Below are 27423 nucleotides of genomic sequence, written 5' to 3'. Positions count from 1 at the left end.
TCTTAGGGCTCAACAGGTATGAGAAAAAGCAGGAACAGGATACTGAGCTGCATTATCAGCAATGATCATAATGAAAGGCAGCAGGCTTGAAGGGCTGAATGGCCTACTTCCACTCCTGTTTTCTACCTTTCTATGTAACAGAACTCACAAAGCCAACTAAGAAAAAAACATATTAAATGAGTCCCTTTCGTGCTATGTATAATAAAAAAAAGGCATTTATTTGAAACTAAAATAATGACTTTCTTAACTACGAAGTGGAACTCTTGAACAGAAATATGGAATTTTCAACATCCTTCTTGTTTTTGTCTGAAATAAGAATTTCCACATGCTTAGTAAAGAGAAAATCAGTCATCATTTTCTAACTGTCCTAACATTCAAGGCTATGGACTTCATGCGGGAAAGTAAGACTAGTTTACGTAGTTGTACATTTTCAATGGTAGAGTCTTGATATACCCAAGGGCTCTTTGTATTATAGGGCTCAACAATACCTGTCTGTTTCTTTGACTGCTTTGATAAGTCTCGAGTAGAGCTGCTGTTCAGTTCTTAGTGCACAACGCACGTGTTCCTCTGACATCCAATCTTCTAAGGTCAGCGTAGACTGTTTAAAAAAAAACAAATTATCAACCATCTCAGTATACAAGTAAAGCATGTCTATAAAAGCCAAAATCAAATAGTTGTGTAAATTGTTTCAAACCTGCTGGCTGTCTTCTCCAATAATAGTTCTTTCTCTTGGAGGATGCTCAGGTCTCTGTATACCATCCTTCAGTATAGCTACCTCACTTATAAAATTCTCTGCACCCTTTACCACAGAAGTAGAAAGTCTAGACTGGAGATCCTGTGGTAAAAAGAACTTAAATTGAATTTTATAAAAGGCATTGAAAATGAAAGAAATCTTGCTTCAGAGGAGAGATGGTGGCATCGTGATATCATAGTGGGACTAGTAAATCGAGTGGCCCAGCTAATGCTGTGGAGTATACATTCAAATGCCATCACAGCAGGTGGGAAAATTTGAAGTCTCAGTTTCATACTATATATTAGTCTCAGGAATAATGACCAAGCCAATTATCTTTGATGTTCATAAAAACTCATCTGTTTCATTAATGGGAAGGGCATCTACCATTCTCATCCAGTCAGGCCTAAATACGACTCCACGGACACAACACTGTGGTTGACTCTTAACTGCCACCTAAAATGGTGTAGCAAGCTCTCAGTTGAAAGGCAATTATGGATGAACAACATTTGCTGGCTGGCTATATCCAATGAAAGAATAAAGGAAAAATAAATATGGGATCTTCCATGACATTCCAAAGTAATGTGAATCCAACTGAATTATTTTTTAAGTGTTGTCACAACATGATAATGTTGAACACTGCAGCCAATATAGTCCCAATAATTATCATAAAACCAACAGATTATGTCCTAACACTGGATCCTGATGACATTCCAGAATAGTACTGTGGACCAGCATTCCAGAACTGGCCACACTCTTAGCCAAAGCAGTGCCAATATAACTTATAATGTATACTGACAATGTGGAAAATTAGCCAGCTGTGTCCTGCCCTGAAAAAGGTCCCCCACAGCCTCACCAATCTCCTTGCGGTCATCAACAGTGATGAAAATGGTCATCGATAGTGCTATCACGCAACACACACACTGTAAAAACCTGCTCACCAATACTCAGTTTGGGTTTGCCTGAGGCACTTGGTTCCTGAGCCTATAACAGCCAAATTCTAGAGGTGAGGTTAGGTGAGAAAGTGACTGCCATTAACATCAAGGAGCCCTGACAAAACTGAAGTCAATGCATACGTGGAAAATCTGCCATTGCCCAGTCATGCCTAGCACATAAGGAAGAGGATTGAGGTTGCTCTAGGCCAATTCATCTTAGTCCCAGAATATTGTTGCAGGAGTTTCTCATAATAATATCCTGGGCCTGAGTACCTCCATTTGCTCTGCCAATAATCTTCCCTTTATCATAAAAGGTGTGCAATCATTTCCACATTTGGATGATTTGCAACTCCCCAGATATATAGAAAAGCAGTCTGTGTCTTTATATAGAAGATGATGAATAACATTCAAGGTTTAGGTAATAATTGGATAGTAATATTCATGTCAGGGAATGACCATTTAGAACAAGAGAGAATCTAACCATCTTCTCATGATATTCAATGGCATTAGCCTCACGGAATCACCCCCTAATAAATTAGGGTTTACCACTGACCAGAATTGGACCAACCAAATAAACATTGTTGCTTTGAAAAGCAGATCAGAGGCTACAATTCTGTGGTGATAACTCATCTCGGAACTTCTCAAAGCCTGTCCACCACCTTCAAGAATGTAATTGAAGACTCTCCTCCAAGTGTCTTGAAGTGTGCAGTTCCAACAATGCACAAGAAATTCAACATAATACAGGACAAAGGAACCCATCTGATTAGCACCAAGTCCACCACACCTTGAACACCTACTTCCTCAATTAACAGCAGAGTGTTAGTTTTATTAACATCTTCAAAAATCACAATCACAACCACCTAAAAGGATGAGGGAATCAGACACACTGGAACACCATAATCGTTCCTTGACTGTTACAGGAATCCTGTAATTTCTCCACAGTAGCACTGTGTTTATCAAATTTGACTTCATGGGATGTGGGTGTCGCTAGAAAGGCTAGCAATTATTGTCGATCTCTGGCTGCCTTGAATCGAAAGGCTTACTGGGGCCAATTCAAAAGGACAATTAAAAGTCAACCATATTGCTCTGGAACTGAAGTCAAATGTAGGTCAGATAAGGATGGCAAATTTCCTTCCTTAATGACATTAGGTGATTTTTTTGTGCAAAAATGATGATCAGTTATGATGGCCATAGTTACAATTCTGAGTCTTGCTTTCAAATCTAGATTTTATGAACTGAATTTAAACTCTACCCAGATACCATGGTGGGATTTGTATCCATCAATTCCAAAGCATTAGCCTGATGCTCTGAATTACTAGACCAGTGATGTTAATATTACTTCAATATCCTGGACAGCTGTGGTTAGGAAAGCAGCTGGCCATTGCCTTTAAGGTAACTGGAGGTCAGCAGCTCAGTTGTCTGTAGGCTGGTTTGAGATGCAGAATAATGTCAACAGCATGGGTTCAGTTCCTGCAGCAGAAAAGGTCATCGTCCTGCCCTTTTCAACGTTGTCCCTTGCCTTAGGCATGATGACCCCAAGGTTAAACTTGTCAGTTATCTCTAATGAGACAGGAGCTTATGGCCCTCTGGGATCATAGTGACTTTCACATTCACCACCACCTGTTCAATGGCAATTAATGGTGGCTTTGCTAGTGATGCTTACATCCAAAGAACAAATAAAATTTATTGCAAATGTATGGAAGTGATCCGAAAAATCTTACTTTAATAATTTCATCCTTGACCAGCATGGTTTTGGACAATGACTCAACATTTGCAGCCTGTGTCTGTGTGTCCTTTTCCAGTTTGTCAAGTAGAGATTGGAGTCGAGCCACTTCCATCTGCAAAGTTAACAGTTTAACAAAAGCTCAACATTATGCAGTCACCCAGAAGTAAATTATATGAATTCATTTGAAAGCATTCAATTATCAATTATGCCTAGATTTATTTTAGCTACAGCAGATATATACTTTTGCTTCATTTTCATTCTTTAAGGTCTTGTTTAGTTCTTCAGTTATTGCAGCAAGCTCTTTTCTTAGGCTGGTCGAGCTTTTCTCATGTCCAGGCATTTTAACAAGGATCTCATCATCTGTAGGATCAAGTTGACTTAATTCAGCTAAATTAAAAGAAAAAGAAAGAGAAGAACTTATTCATTAAGAACCAGATGGGGGCACGCTGTGAGCTTTGCACAAGCACATTTGAAATCTTGGTTCTACTATCTTCAATTTTGATCTTCTTCCTAAAATTACAAAGTTCAAGTTCTTGCCATGGTTGTATCACACAGCATTAACAAAACTGTAGTCAAATCTTGAAAATAAAATTTAACGTCTTCAGTTTTTAAATCACGAATGCAGAATAAAATAAAATTCATCTAACTATTGAAGTGGATTTGTTATTAACTAACAAAAATACAAATTAGATGCATAAACGTATTAAACATTTTCCATTAAAAGATAGAAATTGAGCAGGGCAGAAGGAGAAGCTTAGTTTTTGAGGCTCAGATAATCATAGTTGTAAAATAGGAAGAGATGAGTGAAACAAGCAAGGGATTGGACCGATTTGAAGAGAAATGATTAGAATTTCAAAAGTTATCTGCTGAGTTATGACAAACGAGTGAGACTTGGTGAAGGTAGAAGTCAAGGCAACGGTGGACAATAGACATAAATTTTGAATTGCTGACAATGCAGATTATGGTATTTCAAAAAACTGGATGAATTATGCACATTGTAAACATCGGTGAAAAAAAAATTGTTAATAGATTCTTGCTTTTCCTCCCAAAGCATCAACCATAATTGCTAATGTATCACTGTACCTTGTAAATGTGACAAGAGTCAGAACACAACACATCCTGTCACTGTAGAATCTTCCAGGCATTGCCTTAATTTCCAACATCCTAATGGACGGAGGAACCAACACTACTTTCATACAGCCCAGCCATTCAGCATTAGCACACTAAACCAGAAGTTAATGTTATGGACCAGGCCAGACCCCTCAAAACATTTCAAGAAGGTAGCCCAGACCCTAACTAACTCTGCAGGTGTACAGCGGATATTCCAGAGTAAATCAGTTGGTCAAACCATTTCGTTTTAAACAAAACGAAATTTATTTACAAGCTTACTGAATGAAACACAAACAACAGAAAACCGAATAACAAACTCTCCAAAACCCAACAGATCATCCCAACTTAATAATGCTGTTCCAAACACTTGCAACAATCCCCATAAACACCCCTTAACACAAAAGGTAAAATCAAATACAAGTTCTTACAGGATAGAGGTCAGAAAGAGATTACCAGCCTGGACCTGTTTCTTTGGGTCCAGCAGCTTCTTTCCATACTACTGCTAAAAACCAAACCAAAACAAACCAGAGAAAAGCTGAGCTTGAGAACTGGCCCCTTTCATTGTACAAGTGTGTTTTTTTTTCAAACTTGAAAACGTCTGCTTGAGGCAGTCTCTGTCAGCTATTATCAAATTAGCCCTAAAACCCTTCACCTACAGACTTTTCGAAGTCTGGGTCATTTACAACCTCTCTGAAAAAAAGCCAAAGACTGCATAACCTTGTTAAAGCAGCAGCTTCGTCACACTAATGTACCAAACCAGTGTTTCTCTTCTTTGATCAATCTTTCTCATGTCATTACCTACCTTCCCTCTCATGCAGCTGTTCTTGCAGTATTTGTATCGTTTGCTTCAACTCAAGAACATGCGAAGGGTTTGGTGCTTCATGTTGAAGAAAATACTGGTCTTTCATTTGTCCATGTTCCATTAGTTTCTACCAAAGAAAGTCATAATTTGTGTCAGAAATGTCTCTTTAAATCACAAACATAAATATTAAACCAATGTGAATCACATTAAGGGCATATCAAGTTTTCAATGACTGTAACATGGCAAAAATGGCACCAATATCTTTCATCTTTTTCGCTTTGTCAAGGAAGAGGCCAAATTATGATTCTCAATGTCAACCTTTAGTAATCATGGGCCTGCTTTTATTAAAACCAGCCTTCTTAAAACGCATGCAAGTTAGATTTGACTGCCATCGAGAGCCGAAAATCCTAAAATATCATGCTCCATTCTGGAAAATGGTAGAAATAGTTCTGCCACATTCCTGTTCTTCCTCAAGTTTCTGACATGCTTTACAGGAAGCATAATTTCTTCTTTTCCATTACAAAACAGATGCGAGTAAGTATAAAAATAATCTTGTCTAAATTTCGGAAGATGTTACTAGACAAGCACATTTAAATTACTGACTTGTGAAGTCTGCATTAGTTGTTTCAATCCTTTTACAGCTATAATTAGAACAACTAAACCACGTCTTCCACTCGAGGCAATTCAGACAGTTATCAGCTCACACTAATACTAGTATTTCTTTGGTATCAGTGCAGTAAAATATACAATTCAATATTATTTATAGGAACTCAGCTAGATTGGCAGCTATACTCACAGTAATAATCTTATCCTTTTCACCAAGAGCAGCTTTTAGTTGTGCCAATTCTAGTATTTGTTCCTGGTTTAACAGATAGTCATGTTTCAATGGACCTAAAACATCTTGCTCTTTCTCAATGCCTTGTCGATTCAGTCCCTGAATTTCATGACTAAGTTCAGCTAGACGGCGATTGTAACGTTCCGATGCCTCCTGAAAAGGAATGCAAAAACAAAAAAAAAATTCAGTCAGTCACCAATGCTAAGAAAACAGCAAGGCTGATTTTGTCTGATTTTAAGCCAGAAAACATGCAAGAATTTAAACTCAAAAGATTAGGTGTTACAAGCTAGATGATTTATTTTAATGGCACTAATATAGAACATTGAATACCCTATACATTTGTTAAAAGGATATTTTCCTTTTAAAAGAGTGCATCTGAAAGAGATAAATGTAAATATTCTAAACACAGATCAAACATATGCATTAACTTTTCTGATAAAGGATTCTGCGATAATTTAAAACGAATCAGTAATCTCCTTTCTTGCCCAAGTGACCATCCAAAGCCCAAGTCATAACCCTCTTGATCTCCTGAAAAACAACAGCAATCTGGTATTCTTTAAAACTAAACTAATGCTTTCTTCAGATCTTCCAGACCTTCTGCCTCCAGCCTGGGTCCAACCTTGGCAAATGCCAACCTGGAAAGATATGACAGATGCTGACTAAACTAGGTTAGGAAGACTTCTTCATGATATTCTGGCCCTGGTAGAAGGCAAAATTTAGTGCATATGAAACAGGAAGGGATTTTTCTCCTTCCAAAATATGATGAAAATGCTCAAGGAAATAGACCCAACATAACCAGATTTTGGCTGTTTTTGGGATTCTGTTGTGGTGAGACACTACTAGAACTCTCCAGGATTTGCAGTTTCCCCATGGCAGTCAATATGAGTAGCTTCTTACAAATACCAGGCATCCTACAACTCTGAGTGAATATTGAGATTTTGAAACATGCTATTGAGAAGCAGTAGGGTATCAGCTTATATATTTGAATAACATTTGAAAATTTGAAATAATTCAGCAATGCTGGGGTTGAAGGAGCATGTGTGAACACTGGGTGCCATTTTGGAGGGGCTTTTCCTCGGCCAATTCCTCCATACCTCGGTAGACTTTTCCCAACTTGCCTCTGCACTGCCAACTCCTACTCTCATGGATTCTTTCAGTTGCTTTCTTCTTCTCCTCTCCATTCCTCTCTCTCAGGCTCATTGCAAAGGCTCAAGAGACAAAATGGCAAGTAGGAAAGTCAGGTAGGGAAGTGGGAGAGTCGGCCAGGGGAGCAGCAAGCAGGAGATGGAGCTGGCAAGAGGCCAATTTGGGGCTGGGGCATTAGTTGTCAAGCTTAAGTATCAGGTTGGCACTTTGAGGAGTGTAGGGGGGAATCAGATTGTCATGTTGGGTTGTGAGGAGTTTAGAGGGAAACTTCAAATACTTCATGTAGAATAATACTTATCCTGATTGAAACTGAAAAGATATAGGCACACTGTCTCAAGTGCGGCTTCCCTTATGTTCAGTTCAAAAGAATGAGTGCCGAGATCACCTCCAAAGTATAATCACTGAAAAATGTTCAAGATAGATACCACTTTATCCTCCTTGAATGTAAGTATGTGCCAGAAGTTGGTTCATCTGCCAGAAATGGCAGATAAAGATCATGCTCATTGAGATTTTCTGTGGCCAGTTTGTCCCATTTGTAGGGGTTACTTTGGATGCTGTGTGCACTCAAAGGACAACTGATGACAATTGGTCTGTCAGTCACCATCTGCACATTTAGCTTTTGGATTGCTGTAATTTCCTGAATAAACAATGTGTGTTCCAGTAATTGAAAGTCACAATCCAAGACTCAAAGTCACATGCCTTCCAGGGAAAGGCTACATCAGCATCAGGAGGGTTCCCTCCCAGTTGGGGAACACTTCAGTGGTCCAAGACATTCAGCCTCGGACCTTCGGGTGATGATCCTCCAAGGTGGACTTCGGGACAGGCAGCAGAGGAAAGTGGCCGAGCAGAGACTGATAGCTAAGTTCGGTACCCAAAGGGAGGGTCTCAACCAGGACCTTAGGTTCATGTCACATTACAGGTGACCATCATTGCACTATACACACACACACTCTTATACACACAAACACCCACACACACCCTTAGAGACACATACTCTCACACATGCGCCCCATCACAGACGCAAGACACTCTGCACTCACTACACACACTTTCACACTCACAACCCTAAACCCAAACAGACACACAGTTAGACAAAGACCCACATGCACACATATTTTGTGGGGTGAATTTGTACTCGAAGGGTTACATTGTACTTTGCTCAAAAATTGCATGCATTCATGTAGAACTCTGAGCTCAAAAACTGCATGAATTTATATAAAACTTCGTTATCTCACTTTTTAGATTAGAATCAATCTAAACATCATGGCATAGACAGAGAACACCAGGGGCTAACACCTTCAACATATTGTGTAGCTATCACCATTGTTAACAGCTAACCCGAGAATGCAACTTTTTTAAAAAAAGGTTTTGTGATCCACACATGAAAGAAGTGAAACTATCACTGTATTCTAACAGATGAAAGGCTTAACTGACAATCAATTTTTCAAGGTATAATTTCAGTTACATCACACTGTAAATGTTTGCTATAAATTCTGTGTGTTAGGATTGAGCCCTCCACTATCACCCTGATGAAGGTGCATCGCTCCGAAAGCTAGTGTGCTTCCAATTAAATCTATTGGACTATAACCTGGTGTTGTGTGATTTTTAACTTTGTACACCCCAGTCCAACACCGGCATCTCCAAATCAGCATTAGATCAGTTCACTGGAGAGCTGGCTCGTGATGTCAAACATGTAGGTTCAATTCCAACACAGCTGAGGTGACCATGAAGGTTCTGCATTCTCAATCTCATCCTTCGCCTGAGCAGCTATGACTTTCGGTTTAACTCACCACAAATTGCCTTCCTTTAATTACAGAGCAACACTCTGGGGCTATGGTTTCTGAGACCATGGTGGCTATGCCTCAACTTTAAACCCACCCACATTAAACAGAGTTAGGAAACCCGTTTGGTTCACTGCTGATAATCTTCAATAGCCTCGTGTCCATCTTTTCCTCTGGACCAATCCAGGGACATAGGCCCAGAATGATTTGCTAAGTTAACACTGCACACTGGCTCCAAATAGCAGCTGCTTCTCTCACAAGGTGTCAGAATATATAAATCTTCGGGGTGGGAGAATAGTTTTGGTGCTGGTCAGGTATTCAGGAGTACATGTGGTTGTTGGAGTGCGGAGATGTAGTCTAATTGGACAGGTGAGCAATCAGTTTGTCCTTCCGTTTAATAATCATGCAACAGTAAGTTTTAATCCTCTAACATGTCCTGGGTACCTATTAGTTTAACTGCATCAGAACTATCTGAATTCTTCAATTTTAATGGACTCTTTCAGAGGGTTCTAACAGCAGGTGAATTGCCCATTGGAATCTTCAACTTTCTGAACAATTTGTCCAGAGTATGATGTCTGGGATCCTGCGTGGTCCTAATGTGCAACTCTAGACTCTCATCACTGGAATATTTAGAAGCATAAAGCTTCACAGCAATGTGAATTTGTTAGAGTTGTCAGAACCAATGCACCATAAAGCATTCAACTGCATCAAGCAATTTGGATAATAAAAAGGCACTATATTTCTGTAAACAATAAAAAACCATTTACAGCATGAAGCTTGTAAAGGCATTTTATATCTGCTTCCCTGAACTACATACTTTAAGGAGTTGCTCCTTGCTGTTAATGGCATTCAATAGTTCTTCAATCTCCTTCTCATGGTCAGCGCTCAGTTGTTTTTTTTCTGCCCAAGCATCCTCCAGCATCTTCTCCTTCACCTTTAAGCGCTGACTCAAATGTTCTGCTACGTCCTTTGTGTCACGCTCAGCTTGGTTCAATAGTGACTTTGTCAAGTCCTGGATCAGAAAAATATGTTATTACGTAGTTCATTTAAAAAGGTCATTCATTAAATGCACTATAAATTAATTAGCCTACAAAGCAACTAAAAGAGTAAAGTGCTTATTGTAAAGCATGTAATAAAATGAGATGAAAATAACTTTTATATTTACATGCACATATTTATTTGAAAACTAATTGAATGTTTAATTATAAAAAGGTTTACCAAAACTGAGATACAAATTCACAAAAAGAACAATACAGCATCATATTCAGGCTGGTTATAATTTGCTGATATAATACTTATTTGCACAGAACTAAAAACATGATTTGTGCAGCACAAGTGCCTGTTCATATTCTAAGTTCTAGGATCTTCCATATTGTGCAAAGATTAGTTACCTCTAAATTTTCAGTCTTATTTTTTAGAGACTGCTGCAACTGTGAAATAACGACATCCTTCTCACGGAGAGATCGTGCACGACTATCCTCCAGCTCTTGCTTTACTCTTTGCAAATTCTTACAAGTGTTCAGTAAATGCTGCAGCTCCACGTCTTTTTCTTTAACCATACCATCCAAGCGCTTCAAAAGAAAAAAAAATTGACTAATCAAAAAGAGTAGTTGTTAGGTCACCATAACATTACCAAAGCACTGGAAATGACCTGGAAATCAATACAGCTTTACTGCATTCTGGAGGTCTCTTCATTTTCCTAAAAATGCACAAAGTATTTGCAAGTGCTAGAACTTCAACGTAAAGTACATCCATGTCATTCAGATCATTAAAATTTATTCTTAAAGGATACTCAGTTCATATGTCAGCTTTGTTAGAAACTAAGAACAACTTGCAAGAAAATGTTACAATCCTTAACTCTTAAAAAGGAATGATGACTGCCAATCATCTAACATCACTACAATAATGCCACATATTTCAGAATATTTTATCCATAAGTAAATGAGTGTGAAACAGTAGCATACTGGTTAGAACTGCTGCCTCACAGCCCCAGGGAGCTAGGTTTGATTCCAGCCTTGGGTGACTGTCTAATGAGGAGTTTGTACATTCCCCCAGTGTCTGTGTAGATTTCTGCTGGGTGGTCCAGTTTCTTCCCACATTCCAAAAATGGACATATCAGTGGATTGGCCATGCCAAATTGTTCTGAGATGCTCAGGCTAGGTGGATTAGCCATGGTTAACTGTGCAGTTATAGGGTCTGGTGGGATGCTCTTCAGATAATTGTAATAGACTCAAAAGAGCCTAATGTTCTCTATCTGCACTGGAAGGATTCCATCATGCAAAATACACCCAATAAAATTTTAAAAATAGTCATTTTGTACTCCACTGAAAAAATAAGCTGGAAGGGTTCAGAATTGTAGATGAAGGGCAGTCTTAGAGAACTTCAGTTTACCCTTTGTTCAAAGTACCCTTTCATTTTTCAATTTCTCCTGAGGTTGCACTTCATTCCGCAGGAAGTGGTCCTGTGAACAATGAAACAATACTGGCATGTGTGTGCATTTGCTCCAATTAAGATATTTCTACAGCAGTTGCTGCTTTTCAATGACAAGAGGAATGTTTTCCATAAGGATTTTAAACTTCATATGATAATTTCTTTTCCATAAAATGTTAGTCAATGAGGCAACTTTACAAGCCAACATTTTCCTGTATCTTTTAAATACACGTCATTCTGTTTAACGCGACAGTAGCATTTCTTTGCAACTTCACGCTATCGGAAATCGCGTTGTGGAAAACTGCTTTAGAAAAATCACGCTGCAGAAGATTACTACAGAAAACCACTTTACCCATTCAGTAGAAAGTGTGCACTTTACAAACAATGTCCGCAATTCATCAATCTTGTTATAGTCAATTTGCTTTGATGAAACGTGGGTCATACCAGAACGATCTGTACTTAAAAACTACAAAAGGTACAGAGAGGTACCTACAAACTGACAGAACCAGCTTATTAAGAAATCATTTCCTGTCTCGCCAAGTATGATTTGTGCCTCTATAACATGCCAAAAGGAAATAACTATCAATCATTTCTGATACTACAAATTTGCATAATTTTCAACCTGTATTCCAAATAAACTTACATTAATTGTTTCTTCGTTGTTGGCAAGGAGAGTCTTCAATCGATCCAAATCGTGTTCTCTTTCTCTCAAAGCCAGATGCAGCCGATGAATTTCATTCTCCTTTTCATCAACAGCTGCATGTTTTTGATCAATGGCTTGCTTGAGTTTTAAAACAAAAGAGAAAGCAATTGTAAAGCATAAATATTTATGTTGAAAATGGAGAAACAGACATGGTATATATTTTAGGAGAAAGGGAGGACTGCAGATGCTGGAGATCAGAGCTGAAAATGTGTTGCTGGAAAAGCGCAGCAGGTCAGGCAGCATCGAAGTTTCGGGCATGAGCCCTTCTTCATAGTATATATTTTGTATGTTTTACAAAACAATTAGGTACAAAGACTTACAACTAATTATCTTTGTTGACAATACCTGTGAGAAGAGTGCCAATGTCAGAGACTAGCTGGAAAAAAAGTTGTTAAGTTGCACAACAGGAGAAATGAAATAACTAATGCACATATATGCACAGAAACATCATAAATCACTGAAACACTCAAACTACTACTGGCATACATCAATTCCAGAGTGAATCAGCAGCTGATAAGCCAATTTTCCCTGAATTCACTGACAATGTTAATTTTTGTCCATCCCCTCAAGGGATCGAATGATTTCCTTAAACAAATACAAAAGTTTGTTACAGATTTAAATATTCCAAGCAACATGTACAATCAAAAGAAGTACCAATGATAGTTCTTTTGGAAACATGCTTTCATGAGTTGTGGACATTAATGGTAATTGCAGCATCAAATATTTCCATATTTCTTGTGGGCTATTTAGATTTTTGGGAACTACCTTTTGGTTTTCAAGGGTTCCATTCTCACTAACTGTTTTACATAATTTCATCACCTTCTATATTTGTGTGGATATAAGGAATATTTAGACTCTCACAAAAGCAGAATTAGATTAATTCAATGGTCTGAATAATAATCAATCCTCCATTAAACCCAAAGCCCCAACACTCAAGTAAAGTAGTAAATTTCCAGATGCCACATTAGTTCACTGCCAAAAGACAACAGGTCTAGGTCAGCAACAGAAGTTTTTCAAAAAAAAACTAAAAACATACTTCAATAAATAAAAAGCCATCACTTGTGAAATGTTTGTGGACTTGAGGTCATAGCTAAATGATTGCATGCTTGACTCTAATACAGTCAAATGCTCTCAAGTAATTCAATTTGTAAAACGCTTTTGAGATGCGATAACACAAATGCAATCCTTGTAAAGTAAAATTATTCAATATTAAGTAACCCAATTGAAAGTCTTTTCACAACAATATTCACCACAATTTTCTTCGTACCACAACTTTCTCCCACACAATAATTCTTAAGTATTCCTGGTGATGCTCAGAAATAGAAAGGTAATACTGTTAAATGCATAGCTAAAAAACTGGCCTAGGAGGTGGGCTTCATATTTTGGGATCATTGGGATATTTTGCAAGGGACCTATTCAAGAAGGACGGGTTCCACTTAAACTGGAGTGGCATTAATATCCAGGAAGGAGATTTGCTAGTGTCACTCAGGAAGGTTTAAACTTGTGTGAAAGGAAGGGGGGAACCAGAGGCCAGCATGTGGAGCACTTGAGGAGAAGGTTAATGTGAAGTAAGTCAGTCTGATAGGAAGGCGAAGGGAGCAGCGCATTTTTTCAGGCTGCTGAGTCCAGGCTTGTCTGCATCTGTCTATTTTATTTGGCTTATTTTCCATGCTCCTTTTCTTTTCTTTCTGCATTCTGCGGCATCTTTGGTGGGACATCAGTGAGAGCGAGAAGAGAATGGCAGTAACAAGCTGGGACTGGCATGTTCCAGGATTTAGCAGCAGCAGTAGGAACATCCAAGGGCCTGTGGTGGCAAGTTCTGAAGGCCTGCAGCAGTGGAAGGTGCGAGATCCAAGAGCTTGCAGCAACTGTGGGAGCAATATCCTTAGGTTGTGGGGGGAGTGAGAGCGGGTACTGAAGGCCTGCAGCAGCACTAGGAGCAAAATCCAAGGGCCTGTGGCAGGAGCGACATTCAAGACTCTGGGGAGGGACGCCCACTTACCTTACATGGACATAAGGTTACCTCATGGAAATACGACTTTTACATCTGGATGCTTCTCCTTTTCTCCTTGGCTCTGTTCATGTTTATGTGTCTGCTTATTTTAAATAGTTTTTTTTCCCCAGATTTTTTTGAAAAATTAAGATTTTTATATCTAAGATGCTGCTAATGAGTGGCAACTTTGGACACTTTTCACTGTATTCTGTACTTCAGTACACGTGACAATAAAACCTAACTCGAATTCTAATCCTAAGAACAGACAGGGTCAGGTTAATGAACATCGACAGGACTCTGCCCGGAAGTGTATTTATTTTAATGCAAGGAGTATAACAGGTAAAGCAGATGAACTTAGATTATGGATTAATACATGGGACGTTGATGTGGTAGCCATTACAGAAACTTGATTGAGAGAAGAACAAGACAGGCAGCTCAACATTAAAAGGTTTAGATCTTTCAGGCAAGATCGAGAGGGATATAAAAGGGTGAGGGATTTTCATTACTAACTATGTCACAGTTGAACTAAGACAGGTTATCCTAAGGGCCTCATTGAGGTTGGATGGGTAGAATTTAGGAATAAGAAAGGTACAATCACTGTGATGGGGTCATAGTGATGGCCACCCAATAACCAGTGGGGGATAGAAGATCAGATCATGGAAAAATATAAAAATAACAGGGTAGTTTTAGCAGGAAATTTTAATTTCCCCAAGATTGAGTAGGACTCCCTGAGTAGAAAGGAAGCAAAAGAACTAGGATGGTTAGAGAAGCCAAGAAATATCCTTGTAAAGTAGGATTAAAGTGAAGCTTTGCGCAGTCAGGAAGAAGCCATCACATCCAGAGTGAGATACAGCCCGAGTGAGTATGTAGATCAGGAAATTTAGAGACTTCGTAAGAAGTCGGTGCAGATGGGAAGGGAGTGTTTTTTGCTTGGTTCACTGGTTCATAGTTTGTAAAAGGTCTTTTCACAGGATAAACTGAAGCCCAAGATTAGGGTCACAGCACAACAGAAAAGAATGACCTCACAGGAAAACTAAGTTAATTGGTTGGTAATAGCTGTTAATTCGACTATTATAGGTTATTTTCAGTTTGAAGGTAAATAGGGGAAATACTTACAGATTTTTACTAAAAGACCAGTTGGAATTGTTTTAAAAAACTAAATTAAGTGTTAAGCAAATAGAGTTGTAGGGCCAGACAATCTGCTGTCTCTGCACGATGTGGGAACTGGCAGACCCCATTGTGGTTAGTGGTTAAAACCACCGATGCTGGTATTCCGTCACCTTTTATTTACATAGGCTCAGCTCAAAGCCAGATCACAGACTGAGGAGACCTTCTGACTCTCCTCTTTAAATTGGTCAGTCAAGCCTCCCTGACTGGGGCTGTTAACACAGGCCAATATAGAATCTCTGTTAATGGAAACCCACCTGGCCATGGCTCCAATCACCCAAGTAGTGAACACATCTGTAGCAAGTGTTGGTTTCTTGATGAACTCCAGCTCAGAGTTAATGAGCAGCAGTCTGAACTTCAAACACTGCAACACGAGGAAGGGAGAAGAGGTGCATGGACGCTGTGTTTCAGGAGGCAGTCACACCCCTTAGATTAATTACTTTGAAATCAGTCAATAGTCAGGGGCAGGAGCATATGACTATCAATGAGGCAGGGAGAGGGATTCAGGATACAGTGCTAGAGGAGTCTCAACCCATGAGCTTGCCTAATATAGTTGAGATTTTTGCACTTTGTGTGGATGAGACAGGGAGGATGAGCAAGCCGACTGTGGCATAGGGAGTCATTCAAGAGGAATGGGAAAGAGAAATGTAGTTGTAATCAATGATAGTGAAGTTAGGGCCTATTCCTGTGCTATACTGTTCTGCAGCCTGAAGCGGAGGATCTTACATATTTGTTTGGAAATGATTCATTACCTCAGTGACTTCAGGTTTTCCTGGTTCTCAACCAATTGAGTATTCCCTTATTGAAAGATATAAAAATTCTCACTGCTGTTTGTAGCCACTCCTCATCACCCACTTTGCTTGTAAATGGGGGTAATCGGAAGTTACAATAACTTCACTAGTTTCAGAGCCTCACAACCTTGGACCTAGAGCCTCATTTGTAATCCCACTTTAGCCTGACTTGCCAGTCTTGCTTTTAACAAGTTTTCAAAAAGCAAGAAAATATCAGCAGCAAACACCAGAGAGAGCCAGCCTGGAATTGGAAAAGCAACATCTTACGTGGTTCTGTAAATTCTACTCATGAAGGCAAATTCTACTTGAGGAGTAAATTCTACTCCTCAAGAGCACCAACGTGCCCGGTGTATTTTGAGCTGTACTTGCTGAGGCACTTTAGAAGATAGGTAATTGAGTATCTGGAATCTCATACACAGCAAACTGGCTAAGGACAGATATCCTTTCGCTTAGGGTAATTAGTGGTCAAAACAAACTTTCCCCTCAAATATCAGTTTGTAATAACATTCTACACCAGTCTCCAATCACATTTGCACACTTTTTTTTGTCATATGCATTTCAAGAGATTAATATAGGTTTTAATAATTCAATTTTCAGGTTGGAAATAAAAAAAATGCCTTCTTCCATCTTTGAGATGTTTGGTTCCTTTGTTTCTAATGTCCTTCAGTTCCTCACCTAAATTAGCCTTATTGCATCTGGGAACGGAGATAGTAAGTGTTTACAGATTATTTTATTAAGCAGATGCTGTAGCTGAGCAGAGTCAGACTGATATTTGACATCTATACACAAGTGCTTCACAGCAGACTGTCAGTCAGGTGCAGGATGCTCATTAAACTAATTGTTTTCCCCACCTTAGGCTGGCAACACTGAAGATCAACTATAGGGATTGAATCTTCTATCCCCTAGGTGGGAAGATAAGGCTTGGTGAAATCATAATTCTTGTGTTTTTGTCATTAGACCATATAATAGCAGGCTATAGAAATTGTGATTGTAATTAATACAATTTTCAAGTCTGTTATTGGTATTCTACTTCTGTAAACTTTAATTACAATGTATTATTCACTATTCTACACTTAAACTTGAAGATGGAATACCTCAAGAGCTTGGTCTTTCTCTTTTAACCGATCACGCAGTTTGGCTAACAAAGCATCCTTTCCATTTGGGTTCTGGTCCCCTCCTTGCTGAATTCCTTTTGCCAGCTCCATATAATCCTTGGGAAAAGAAAAATGTGTGATCAGCATTCATTCTGCAGACTTTTGTAATCAACTGGCTCAGTTATGACACACAGACATGAACCTAACGCTACTGACTCAAAAATGGGGACTCTATCACCACACCGCCAGAGCCCATTTGTTCTTTATAATCACTGGTTTCAGGTTGGGAATCGTTTTTTTTAATTAATGACATCTGCTGCTAATTAATTACATCATTGTCTTGATGATATGGTTTCGAAGAGATAAATCCTAAGAAGGCCTGTAAAATAGCTCAACAGGCTAATACTAGTCAAGTATGAATCTGATGAAAGCCTGGAGGTTGTAAGATCAAATCTCTGTTAGTTCATTTTTGGATTCTCAACCAGTATTAACTAATTTTCACAGCTAAAAAATTTCTATTTCTTTCATTTTATTTTTAAAACTTTGAAAAAAATACAATGTTCTGCCCAACAATTGAACATGCAATGTGTCTCCACTAGCCCTGAATGAGTCATTTACGTTCTTAGTCAGATGTCTTTACAGAATTATCAAATGATATTGCTCTGTGATGTTACCTCTCTGGCTCTTTACAATTCTGCCAATTACAATTTGGTCACAAACAAGTACATCATATTATAGGCCTAAATTAAAACTGCAAGTGATAGGATTTTAAGTGGAGGATATCAAGAAAAATAGTAGCAGTGAAGAACATTGAAGCAACAGTGTGCAAAACAGAGCACAGATACATGGATCTCTCAAAAGATTCTCAGTAACAGGAACTGCAAGGAGCAGTGGAGATTCAATGCCTTCCTGATGAGAATAAGAGAAATCAAGAAAAAATGCTGAGTGTCTTGGACTGTTTTTTCACAGATGTATGGAAGTCAACCAAAGAACAACTACTCTATACTACCGGCTAAGTTAAGAATAGCGCTGCATCTAAAACTCTAACCGTGCTTTTCTCTACTCAACACATTGAAAGGTAGCATTCAATTAGGTAGATGTCATGGCCCACAACGGTACAAAAATATACCTATAGATTCAATGCTGCTAACACATAGGTAGACAAGAATTAGTTCCAAAATTGCAATAGATTAGTAAGCCAAAATATGTAAACTTCCTTTTATTTCTAATTCAGTAAGAAAATACAATTGGGCTCAAACATAACTCAAACAAACTTTCCAATGCATTACTTAATAGTAGTACTTCAGATCAAAACTTCTATAAAAAACATATTTTAAATATTTAACTAATTACTTCAATACATCAATTCATAATCGCCACTGAAAAAAAATAGCAGAGTCGGCAATAAGGTTATTAGTTTTCGACAGTAAATTCTTTTCTGGTCCACACCTGCAGCAGTCTATCTTTGTTGTTCAAACTGTCTGTTAGTCGTTCAATGACTAGCTCTTGGCTTTGTAGTTTCTGCTTGTTCTCAATCAACAAACTTTGGTACTTGTGTTCCATTGCACGTTCCTTCTCGGTTAATTCAGCACCCAGTTTCTGAATATGATTCTGTATATCCTGCAGAAAGCAAAAGGTGGTTAGAAATTTAAGACCAATTTTGAAATGTTTGGTACATAAGTGAATACTTCACTTAAACAACAATAATGGCATTCAAAATGAACCCTGACAATGTTAGTTGGATTTGATGCTGTTCTTTTTTGTTACATTTTAAAAGGTCCCTAAAATATCAATGGGAAAAAAATTACATACTGTAACTGCTAGTTCAATTTAGTAAACATTTAAGTTTATAACAACTGTATAATGAAATTATGAATCCAGTCACTTCATGTTGAACAAGTTTCTTTCCTCTTCCCCACTCAAAATCAAAGGACATGATATTTAGTGCAGTAGACATGTGACAGTGTTCTTCGTTAATACATTTTCATGATGGTTAAAAAGAGACCATAGCGGATAGAGAAAAGTCAAATTTCTCTCCCTGATGATGCTAGCTCACTTGTAAGTAAAGCTTAGGAATAGGAATCCACTCAAAATTGTTTTCAGAAATTTTATACTGGTGAAAATATCCCCAAAATTTCATTATTTAGAACTTGAGCTCTTCAAAAGAGTAGATAAACAGAATTTAATTGTTTTACATTCAAATTATTCAGTTAAGTAGAACTTCCTTAACGTCTTTGGAAAACAATAAAGTGAAAAATTGGAAGGTGGAAAATATTACACTCCATTGAAGATTAATGATTAGATTAAGATTAGATTAGATTTCCTACAGTGTGGAAACAAGCCCTTCGGCCCAACAAGTCCACACTGACCCTTTTCCTCTAATTAATGCACCTAACACTATAGGCACTTTAGCATGGCCAATCCACTTAATCTGCACATCTTTGGACTATGGGAGGAAACTGGAGCACCCAGAGGAAACCCACGCCGACACGGGGAGAATGTGCAAACTCCACACAGACAGTCGCCTGAGGCTGGAATCGAATCTGGGTCTCTAGTGCTGTGAAGCATCAGTGCTAACCACTGAGCCACCGTAATTGACAAAATGGTAAGCTTCTTAGAATGATCTCAATATTTGTTTTTTACAATCCATAATGCAGAAGAAAACTAATGAAGGGTTACAAACCCATGTGTTCATTATCACAGATCTGTAAAAGGCAGACCATACTCATTCAATGATTTCCCTTTCAAAAAAACATTAATGTTCATTTACCTAAATGCTAGATTTTCATTTGTTGTTTCACAGAGGTGACTGACAAGAATATGATTTTGGTCTGCATTATAAATGATGGACAGGAGGCATGAAAACAAAACTACAATAAAGCTATTACTAATTTTAAAAGCCTCAGTTATAGAAAGGTCCAATGAAACTGGATTATTATTTCACAAGCAAATCTCTACACTCAGACTACAGGGATTGATATTTCAAAAGTAATGCATTGTATATGAAGGATTTTTGGATGTTTCAGAAATTAAATAAAAAAAATCAAATTCTTTTCTTGTTGCCATTAGAACATATTACAAACAGATAAAGAGGTAGAGTATGGGTACTAACATTAACCATCTTGTCGTCCTTTGCTTTTTGAAGCTGCAGTGCTTCAACCTCTTCTTCCAGCTGAGCCTTTGCTTCAGTTAAGTCATTCAGCTCCTGCTCTTTCCTGTTCAATGTTCTTTGCAATTTCTGGATCTCCATTGCTTTTGTATTGCGATCCGCACGTAGCTCTGCAAGTTCAGTTTCTTTCTCAGTCATGAGACTTTGATATTCTTCTGCTCCCTAAGGATTAAAAACAAACATTCAATATTAGAGTTTCATACACAGAAAGTCATTCATTCATCAAAGACTACTGCAAAAATTAAGCAATTTTGCCTTTTACCTGAAATTTCTGCAGTTGTGCTTTGTGTATAGAATCTCTTGCTTTCACCAGAGCACTATCTCGATCTTCAATTTCATGACAAAGTTCATCTATCTGTTGGAAGATTTTAAGAGGACAAAGTGAGAAAGTGCAGATAACATAAGTACATGAGATGTTAACAATCAGATTCAAGTTCCACCTCTGAAGCAGAAGAGTTCTTGCAGAGTAGAAGAACATCACAACAATCAGTATATACCTTACTGATCTACCTACCTCTTTATCCTTGGCCTTCAAGGCCAGAGTCAATCCTTGAATAGTTTTATCTCGTTTCAGACTGTTCTGCTTCTCAGCAACCAGTTCATTCTCCTTGTCATTAACATTTTCTTCCAGAATCTACAAATTAGTGGGATGGAAAATCAAGACAAATTTGCCGAAAATTAATTATATTATGATCCAAAAGTAATCAGCGTCTGATTAGACACGATTGTTTGGCCAATTTTGTTTTTTTACTTTCAAGAATGCCCAAATATTGTTGTTACAAAACTTTTCAGCATTCTTCAGGCAAAAGTAGTTACTTTTAATTTAATCTATTATGTATATATGCTTAACTGAAAGTTTTGACACAAGAGATTAGAATTTGAATTTGCACCTTTTTTGCATCATCTGCTTTCTTCAGCTTTTCTTGCAGAGCATAAATAGTAGCTTCAGCATTCTCAAGATCAGTCTTTAGTTGCTTAGCCTCCATTTCTAGCTGTCCTAGTTGCCTCTGCTTCTCAACCATGTTCTGTTAAAGGATTGAGAGCAATCATAATATCTTTATAAAGGTATTAACATATTAGAAAACTATGAAACTTGGTACTTCAATCAACAAGGATGGTTCAAATTCTTTAGGAATCACTGTAATTAAGAGAAGGTGCCTAATCTTGTATATATCTTTCACGGTAAATATGACCAACAGAGAGGCAGTGGAGACACAGAAGTGGACAGAAGGCCAAATACAAGGCCTAGAAGAAAATTGGAGTCATCTGAGAACAATGAAAGAGCCTTCTGGATTAAAGAAGTTACAAAATAGTAAAATCAGATCTTTGGGGTACAGGCAGTTTGAGGTTAGAAATGGAGGGTTGAACTAAGGAATGGCACTTCAAGTGGAGGTGGCCCAAGGGTTAAGAAACTGGTAGACAAAGAACAAAGAGGAACTGAAAGGACCAATAACATCCAATGGATAAAAGCTTATTTTGGAAATTCCCATGTATTTACACAGCATCTTTATTTCTAAAATGTTGAGAGAGTGCTAAAACAGGAACTGGACAGGATACATACAAGCATTCCAGAATTAAAATGGAAATGATAGTTGTACAAGTTTAGTATTACTACCTCAGGTTTGAAAGAGCCATAATCATCACCAAGAGACTTCCACATCTCTTGGACAAACTTTCCATCATTAAGATTATAGGTTTCTTGCAGAGCCGTTGTAATATTACATCCTGATTCAATTCTCCTTGCCGAAAATTTCACACGTTTTGGTATCTTACTTTTTGATAAAGGCGGCACAGGCTTGTACTCAATGTGCTTAATTTCCCAAATTGCATTAGCAATTGATTGTCTCATTAATGGATAATTTTCAATTGGCGCAATACAATCAAACATAGATTTTAACTGAACCTGCTCAGATTCCTCATCAGTTATCCAATCATCAAGTTTGGTTGAATTTAATGTAGTCAGCTCGTCCAACTGCCTTGAACGGACACGAGTGGGCAGTTTCCCAGTAGACATAGAATTTTTCTGGTCTAAATTAAAGCACATACTCTGTGAAGGGCTGCTTAACAAAGATTGATGTAGACTTCCTGTTAAGACACTCCGTCTGGTCCGCTTAGGAGTAGAGCATACTAAGGTACAGAATAAATCTGCTACTCTCACAGACTCGGAACAGAGACATGTTCTCTTCCTGTGGCCACCACTGAAAGCACGCCAGCATTTTGAGCAGTGCAAATTTTTCTTACTACTTATTTCCGGCATCCAGAATTCAGATAAAAAAGATTCATCTTGTAGAAGCATGTGGTATTGTGAAGAACATTGATTCACACACGAAGTAGATTTATACGCTCTATATGGGGAAATTTTAGATTTCTCATTGTACTGAAAGTACAAATGCACAATACATTGAATTAGTTGTTCTTTCTCTGCTGTCAACATCTGCAGTCGCTCACTGGCAACAGTCTTGACACGAGCAATAACAATGTCATATTTTAACACCTCTTCCAACATAAAGGCACATTTACTACACAAGAACTCTCCTTGGCCATCACGGGTTATTATATAACCCAATACGTAAGAAAGAACAATCTGCAATCTTCTTTTGCCAGAGGTGTGGAAAATCCAGCGACGCTGATTTCCTTGGAGATCACTGCCACAGATGCGACAAAAACCTTTCATTTTCAGAAAATTAAGCTCCAAGCTTCTTAAAAGCAAAGTTGCTCACTTTGCCGTCCTTGAAGTGTAAGGTTACTGATTAAGTTGCTGATTTCAAACAGTGTCAAGCTCTTCATTCATGTTTCTGATTGTTTCCTCACACAATTAAAAACCAAAATAAGGTCCAGTTACAGCCATGTCAAATGTTGCTATAGTGATCCATTGCACCTTTTCAGTAATGAGGCAGAAGCTTTTTAAACCTTTCTCTCTGGCTACTAATTTTTACAAAAATCGTCTCTTTACTGATTTGAACATTTAAGTCTGAACTGATGTTCTGTTACCACTGCGTGAAGACAAAGCCTCAAATCAATAGTAATTTCAACATGAAAAGAGCAAGAGACAGGAAGCATGGCCGTTATTTAAGTGGCATCTCAGGCTGCTGTCATGTGTCTTCTACCAGATGAAATACGTTTTCTTTTGTCCAAAGCAGATCACCACAACTTATAGCTGAGTTGTTCAAATACTGCAGTCCTGCGAAAAAATCCTTCGTTTACTTCTTGAAGTATACAGCTGAAGCGATAAAACACTGCTAGCAGAATAGTATGTTTACCGAAATGTTCTGATTGTTTGATCCATCATAGATTAATCGATCAAGTGCTAATTCCAGTGTTCCGATAAACTCCTGGCTCTCTTTTCCTTCAGTGCACAACGAAAAGTTTTTAGTATACGTTAAGCAGCTTGGCAGCTGTTGATTTGTGATCCTGGGCTAGCATGGGACTTTTCTTTGAAAAAGAAAAGGCGTTTTCCACATGAATTTTCAAGATGACGACTTCTTTAGAATGAGGCTGTCTTCCTATTTCAGCCCACAAACGCTTGCACACTACCTTAGTAAAACCACCTACTTCCTGTTGTTGCTGGAATCATCACTGAACAGCTTGCATCATACATACGGCATACAGGGTTACTTTTCTTTTGTCTCTATGCTACCAACTTTTAAAGTAACATTAAATAAAGTCAAATATTCTTGGAAGACGCTGAAAATGTGTTGCTGGAAAAGCGCAGCAGGTCAGGCAGCATCCAAAGAACAGGAAATTCGACGTTTCGGGCATAAGCCCTTCATCAAAGACACCAAAAATTAAAATGCAGAGTAGTATTTATTCCAAATTTAGGGTCATTATTATCATTTCTTTCATATCACACTGGGCCTCAACATGCAAGTAGATGATATCCATTTGTATAAAATCTTAACTTTTTTTTGCTGACTTCTAATCTAATCTAATTTTCCGTTTGTTCTGCTTTCTATTTTACAGTTCTGCTTTGACTTTTTTTTTGCAAATACTGCAGAATACAGTCACTTTTCTTCATGAGACACATCATGCTGACTTAAATCCTGGTTTAGTAACTTCCTCAACAAGTCAGTCCATGGCCCACCAGAATTGAAAATTCATTGTGGCTGTTTCATCACAAATACAAAATGTTCCTTCCAGATCTCCAACTGTGTATTTTACACAACAGCCGTCAGTCTAATAATTGCATGTAGTAATAAGTTTTTCCTCTACCATACGGTTGATCTGCTTAATAGTAAATTAATTTCAGAAGCAATTTGTGACATGCCTGAGGCAAATCATTTCCTAGAAACTGAATACATTATTTCAAACTGCAAACTCAATTTGCACTCAGTTCAGCATTTCTTAGATACACTCCTTTTTTCAACTATGATTCAATTTTCCATTGAAAAAATCTAGTTTTTCAGCACTCCCTTCCAAATTAGATTATCTGGTGCAGTCTTGTATAAGCAGGATGAGGACAAGGACAATAAGAAAAAAAGTGATACTGTCTTACTAGACTAAGGTTTTGTTCTCTTTCGATTCTCAGCTAGACTGGCTGTGAAGTGAAAAATGAAGTAACTCATCAGTTTTGGCAAAATCTGAAAAAGGATAGCTTCTAAATAAAATCTAAAACAATCTAAAACTAAATTAACATTAAAATAAAAGAAATGAAACAACATTTAAAAAGGCACAAAATGTCCAGAATGTTGACTTGAAACAAAACATGTACTGAATCAGTGGTACATGACACCTTATCCAGAGTCTACAGAGTTTAGGAGCACTGGAGCCAAAACTAAAATTGAATATGTGTAACTTGTTGAATCATCATAATGTTCATGAGATTTGCACAGCACACACCAGGCAAAAATAATAAAGTGTGAATCTTTTCTTTTAAAGTCTTTACCTCAGATTTGAATATTCCTGCATTTACAAAAGAAATCATATTCCCTAAAGTAAGTACTGAATTTCCAAAATATTGAAGGGGCAGGAAGTGGGAGAATTTAAATATAACAAACGTATTGTGGACGACTGGATCCGTGTGCTCACACAGCTTTCTAAAAGTAATTGCATGTTCACATGTAAATTTTGTAATTTATTTGACCTTGAAAAGTATTGCAACCACAATGAGCTGGATTCTATTCTCAAATATATCTTTGTGTATATATTCCCAGTATATACTGAGTGGCACAACCTTTGGCAGGATGGTCTTTCCCAACTTCTCCATACAGTCCCAGAGCTGAATTGCTGACAGTATCCCCAACATAACAGTTAACTCATGTGAATGGTTTGCGACCAGGTTGTGATGAAATACCTGTTCAGCTACTGTTTTTAAAATTAAGCAACACCCATATGTGTTAGATGGTAAATCAGACAGAGAAGTGAATGATGTTCAGGACTAAAAAAAGGCAATTACAATTAGCACATACATACTCAGCTTACAATTTTCCAAAACTACAGCTTCTGACTCCCAGTGGGGTTGAGAGCCAAAGTTTTGCAGCTGTGAGCTCATATGCAGCAACAATTGCCACAAAGCTCCAGGCAAGTGCGAATTGTGTGAGGCCCCTTTAAATGTTTTTTTTTCAACTAGTGGGTGTGGCCGAAGTGCCAATCTTAAAAGGCCTGAATCCTGTCCAAAGAAAACTTAACATAAGCACCACACACACACACACACACACACACACACACAAAATCGGCCAAAATGACATAGCCCACAGATTTATTATAATACAGCAGCGAGGATCAGCCTATCAATTGGGTGAACAATGAACAAAATCAGATAGCTCAGCTCGATAAAATGTCAAAACTTCAAAACACTGTTTAATGCTCAATTCATGAAAGTCCTGAATGCAACTTTAATCTCGTAATGAGAGCAGTGGATAATTGGACATCAGGAAAGTTATGATATGATTGAGCATGCTGCACTCTAAAGCTGAAGGCAATATTGGAAAAATAAAGAAAATCTTACTAGATTTTTCTCCTTTCAACTTTTTACAAGAAGCTGTTTTCATTCATATGCCGACCTACCACAATGGAGGATAATCACAACAAGCAAGTGGTAATGGAGCGGTCAGTCAGAGGATTGACAGCAATTATTGTTTTTGCTATCACCTTGGGGTTTCAGCAACTTTGTTCAGGTTTATAAATAATGAGAGGTATAGATAGGGTGATGGCAGGTGTATTTTCCCTCAGGTGGGGATTTCAAGAGTAGGGGTATTTTTTTAAGGTGAGAACAGAAAGATTTAATAAAGACATGATGGCATTTCTTTTTAACACAGAGAATGGTTTGTGTGTGAAATTAACATCCAGAAGAAATGGTGGATGTAGATACTGTTACAAATGTTTAAAAGACATTTCGACAATTACGTGAAAAAGAAATTTTAAAAGGGAGATGAGCCAAGCACAGGCAGGTGGGACTAGTTTAGTTTGGAATTATGGTTGGCATGAACTGGTTGGACTGAAGGGTCTATTTCCGTGTTTTTGACTCAATGACTCTGTAATTCTTGTGGGGACAGAGACAAAATATTTAAGCTTCAAGTCTGAACAGTGTGCAATAATAAATGAAATTGCAACTTTTCAGAAATTGTAACATTTTATTGCACAGGCCAGGGCAGCAAAAAGTGGCTTCTCATGATCCACTATGCAGCAAAAATGAACGCTGCAAAGATAACAGAAATTGCAGCTCATTCAAAGAAATAAAACATTCAAAGCAAGTATAAGTTATTCCATTATTTCTTATCTATAATAATTTCCATTCATGTCTCTTAGTTCACTCATGGACAACCAGTTGGTATCACAGATTAACAAACATCTCTGAAATAAAAAGGCCCCTGGAGATTCCAGTTCCAAAAACTGTTACGTTAATTCCAACTTACACAAGGGGATTTTACTCACTTATTAATTTGGCTCAGTTCCTGATGGTTTTCCACCAGAACAAGCACTAGTTAAATGCCAAAAGCCACTTGGCAGACATTTATGCCTGTTCTAAAATGGAGAAATACGATACTGCTGAAGTTGCAGCAATAAAGCAATTCC

At 37.9% G+C, this 27423-nt stretch overlaps 1 protein-coding gene across 4 annotated transcripts in view; it reads right to left on the bottom strand.

Moving 5' to 3' along the window:
* Positions 1-27423, bottom strand: part of LOC132825833 (myomegalin-like) — a 138688-nt gene that overhangs the window by 68936 nt on the left and 42329 nt on the right. For 3 of the 4 annotated variants that reach the window (XM_060841364.1, XM_060841366.1, XM_060841365.1), the window contains exons 1-16: positions 22028-23878; positions 21303-21437; positions 20927-21046; positions 20675-20767; positions 20356-20574; positions 18693-18863; positions 17244-17360; positions 12139-12276; positions 10457-10636; positions 9883-10077; positions 6100-6291; positions 5304-5430; positions 3633-3778; positions 3387-3503; positions 695-835; positions 489-598 (exon numbers count right to left, since the gene is read on the bottom strand). In XM_060841364.1, coding sequence (XP_060697347.1) covers positions 489-598; positions 695-835; positions 3387-3503; positions 3633-3778; positions 5304-5430; positions 6100-6291; positions 9883-10077; positions 10457-10636; positions 12139-12276; positions 17244-17360; positions 18693-18863; positions 20356-20574; positions 20675-20767; positions 20927-21046; positions 21303-21437; positions 22028-23086 — 3260 coding nt within the window. In that variant the 5' untranslated portion in view covers positions 23087-23878. Of the gene's footprint in view, positions 1-488; positions 599-694; positions 836-3386; positions 3504-3632; positions 3779-5303; positions 5431-6099; positions 6292-9882; positions 10078-10456; positions 10637-12138; positions 12277-17243; positions 17361-18692; positions 18864-20355; positions 20575-20674; positions 20768-20926; positions 21047-21302; positions 21438-22027; positions 23879-27423 lie in introns of those variants that run through there. The other variant, XM_060841367.1, reaches the window with a different exon arrangement.

This window comes from Hemiscyllium ocellatum, chromosome 21 (assembly GCF_020745735.1).
Source record: "Hemiscyllium ocellatum isolate sHemOce1 chromosome 21, sHemOce1.pat.X.cur, whole genome shotgun sequence".
Taxonomy (NCBI): Eukaryota; Metazoa; Chordata; class Chondrichthyes; order Orectolobiformes; family Hemiscylliidae; genus Hemiscyllium; species Hemiscyllium ocellatum.
This window is presented reverse-complemented; position numbering and strand designations above follow the sequence as displayed.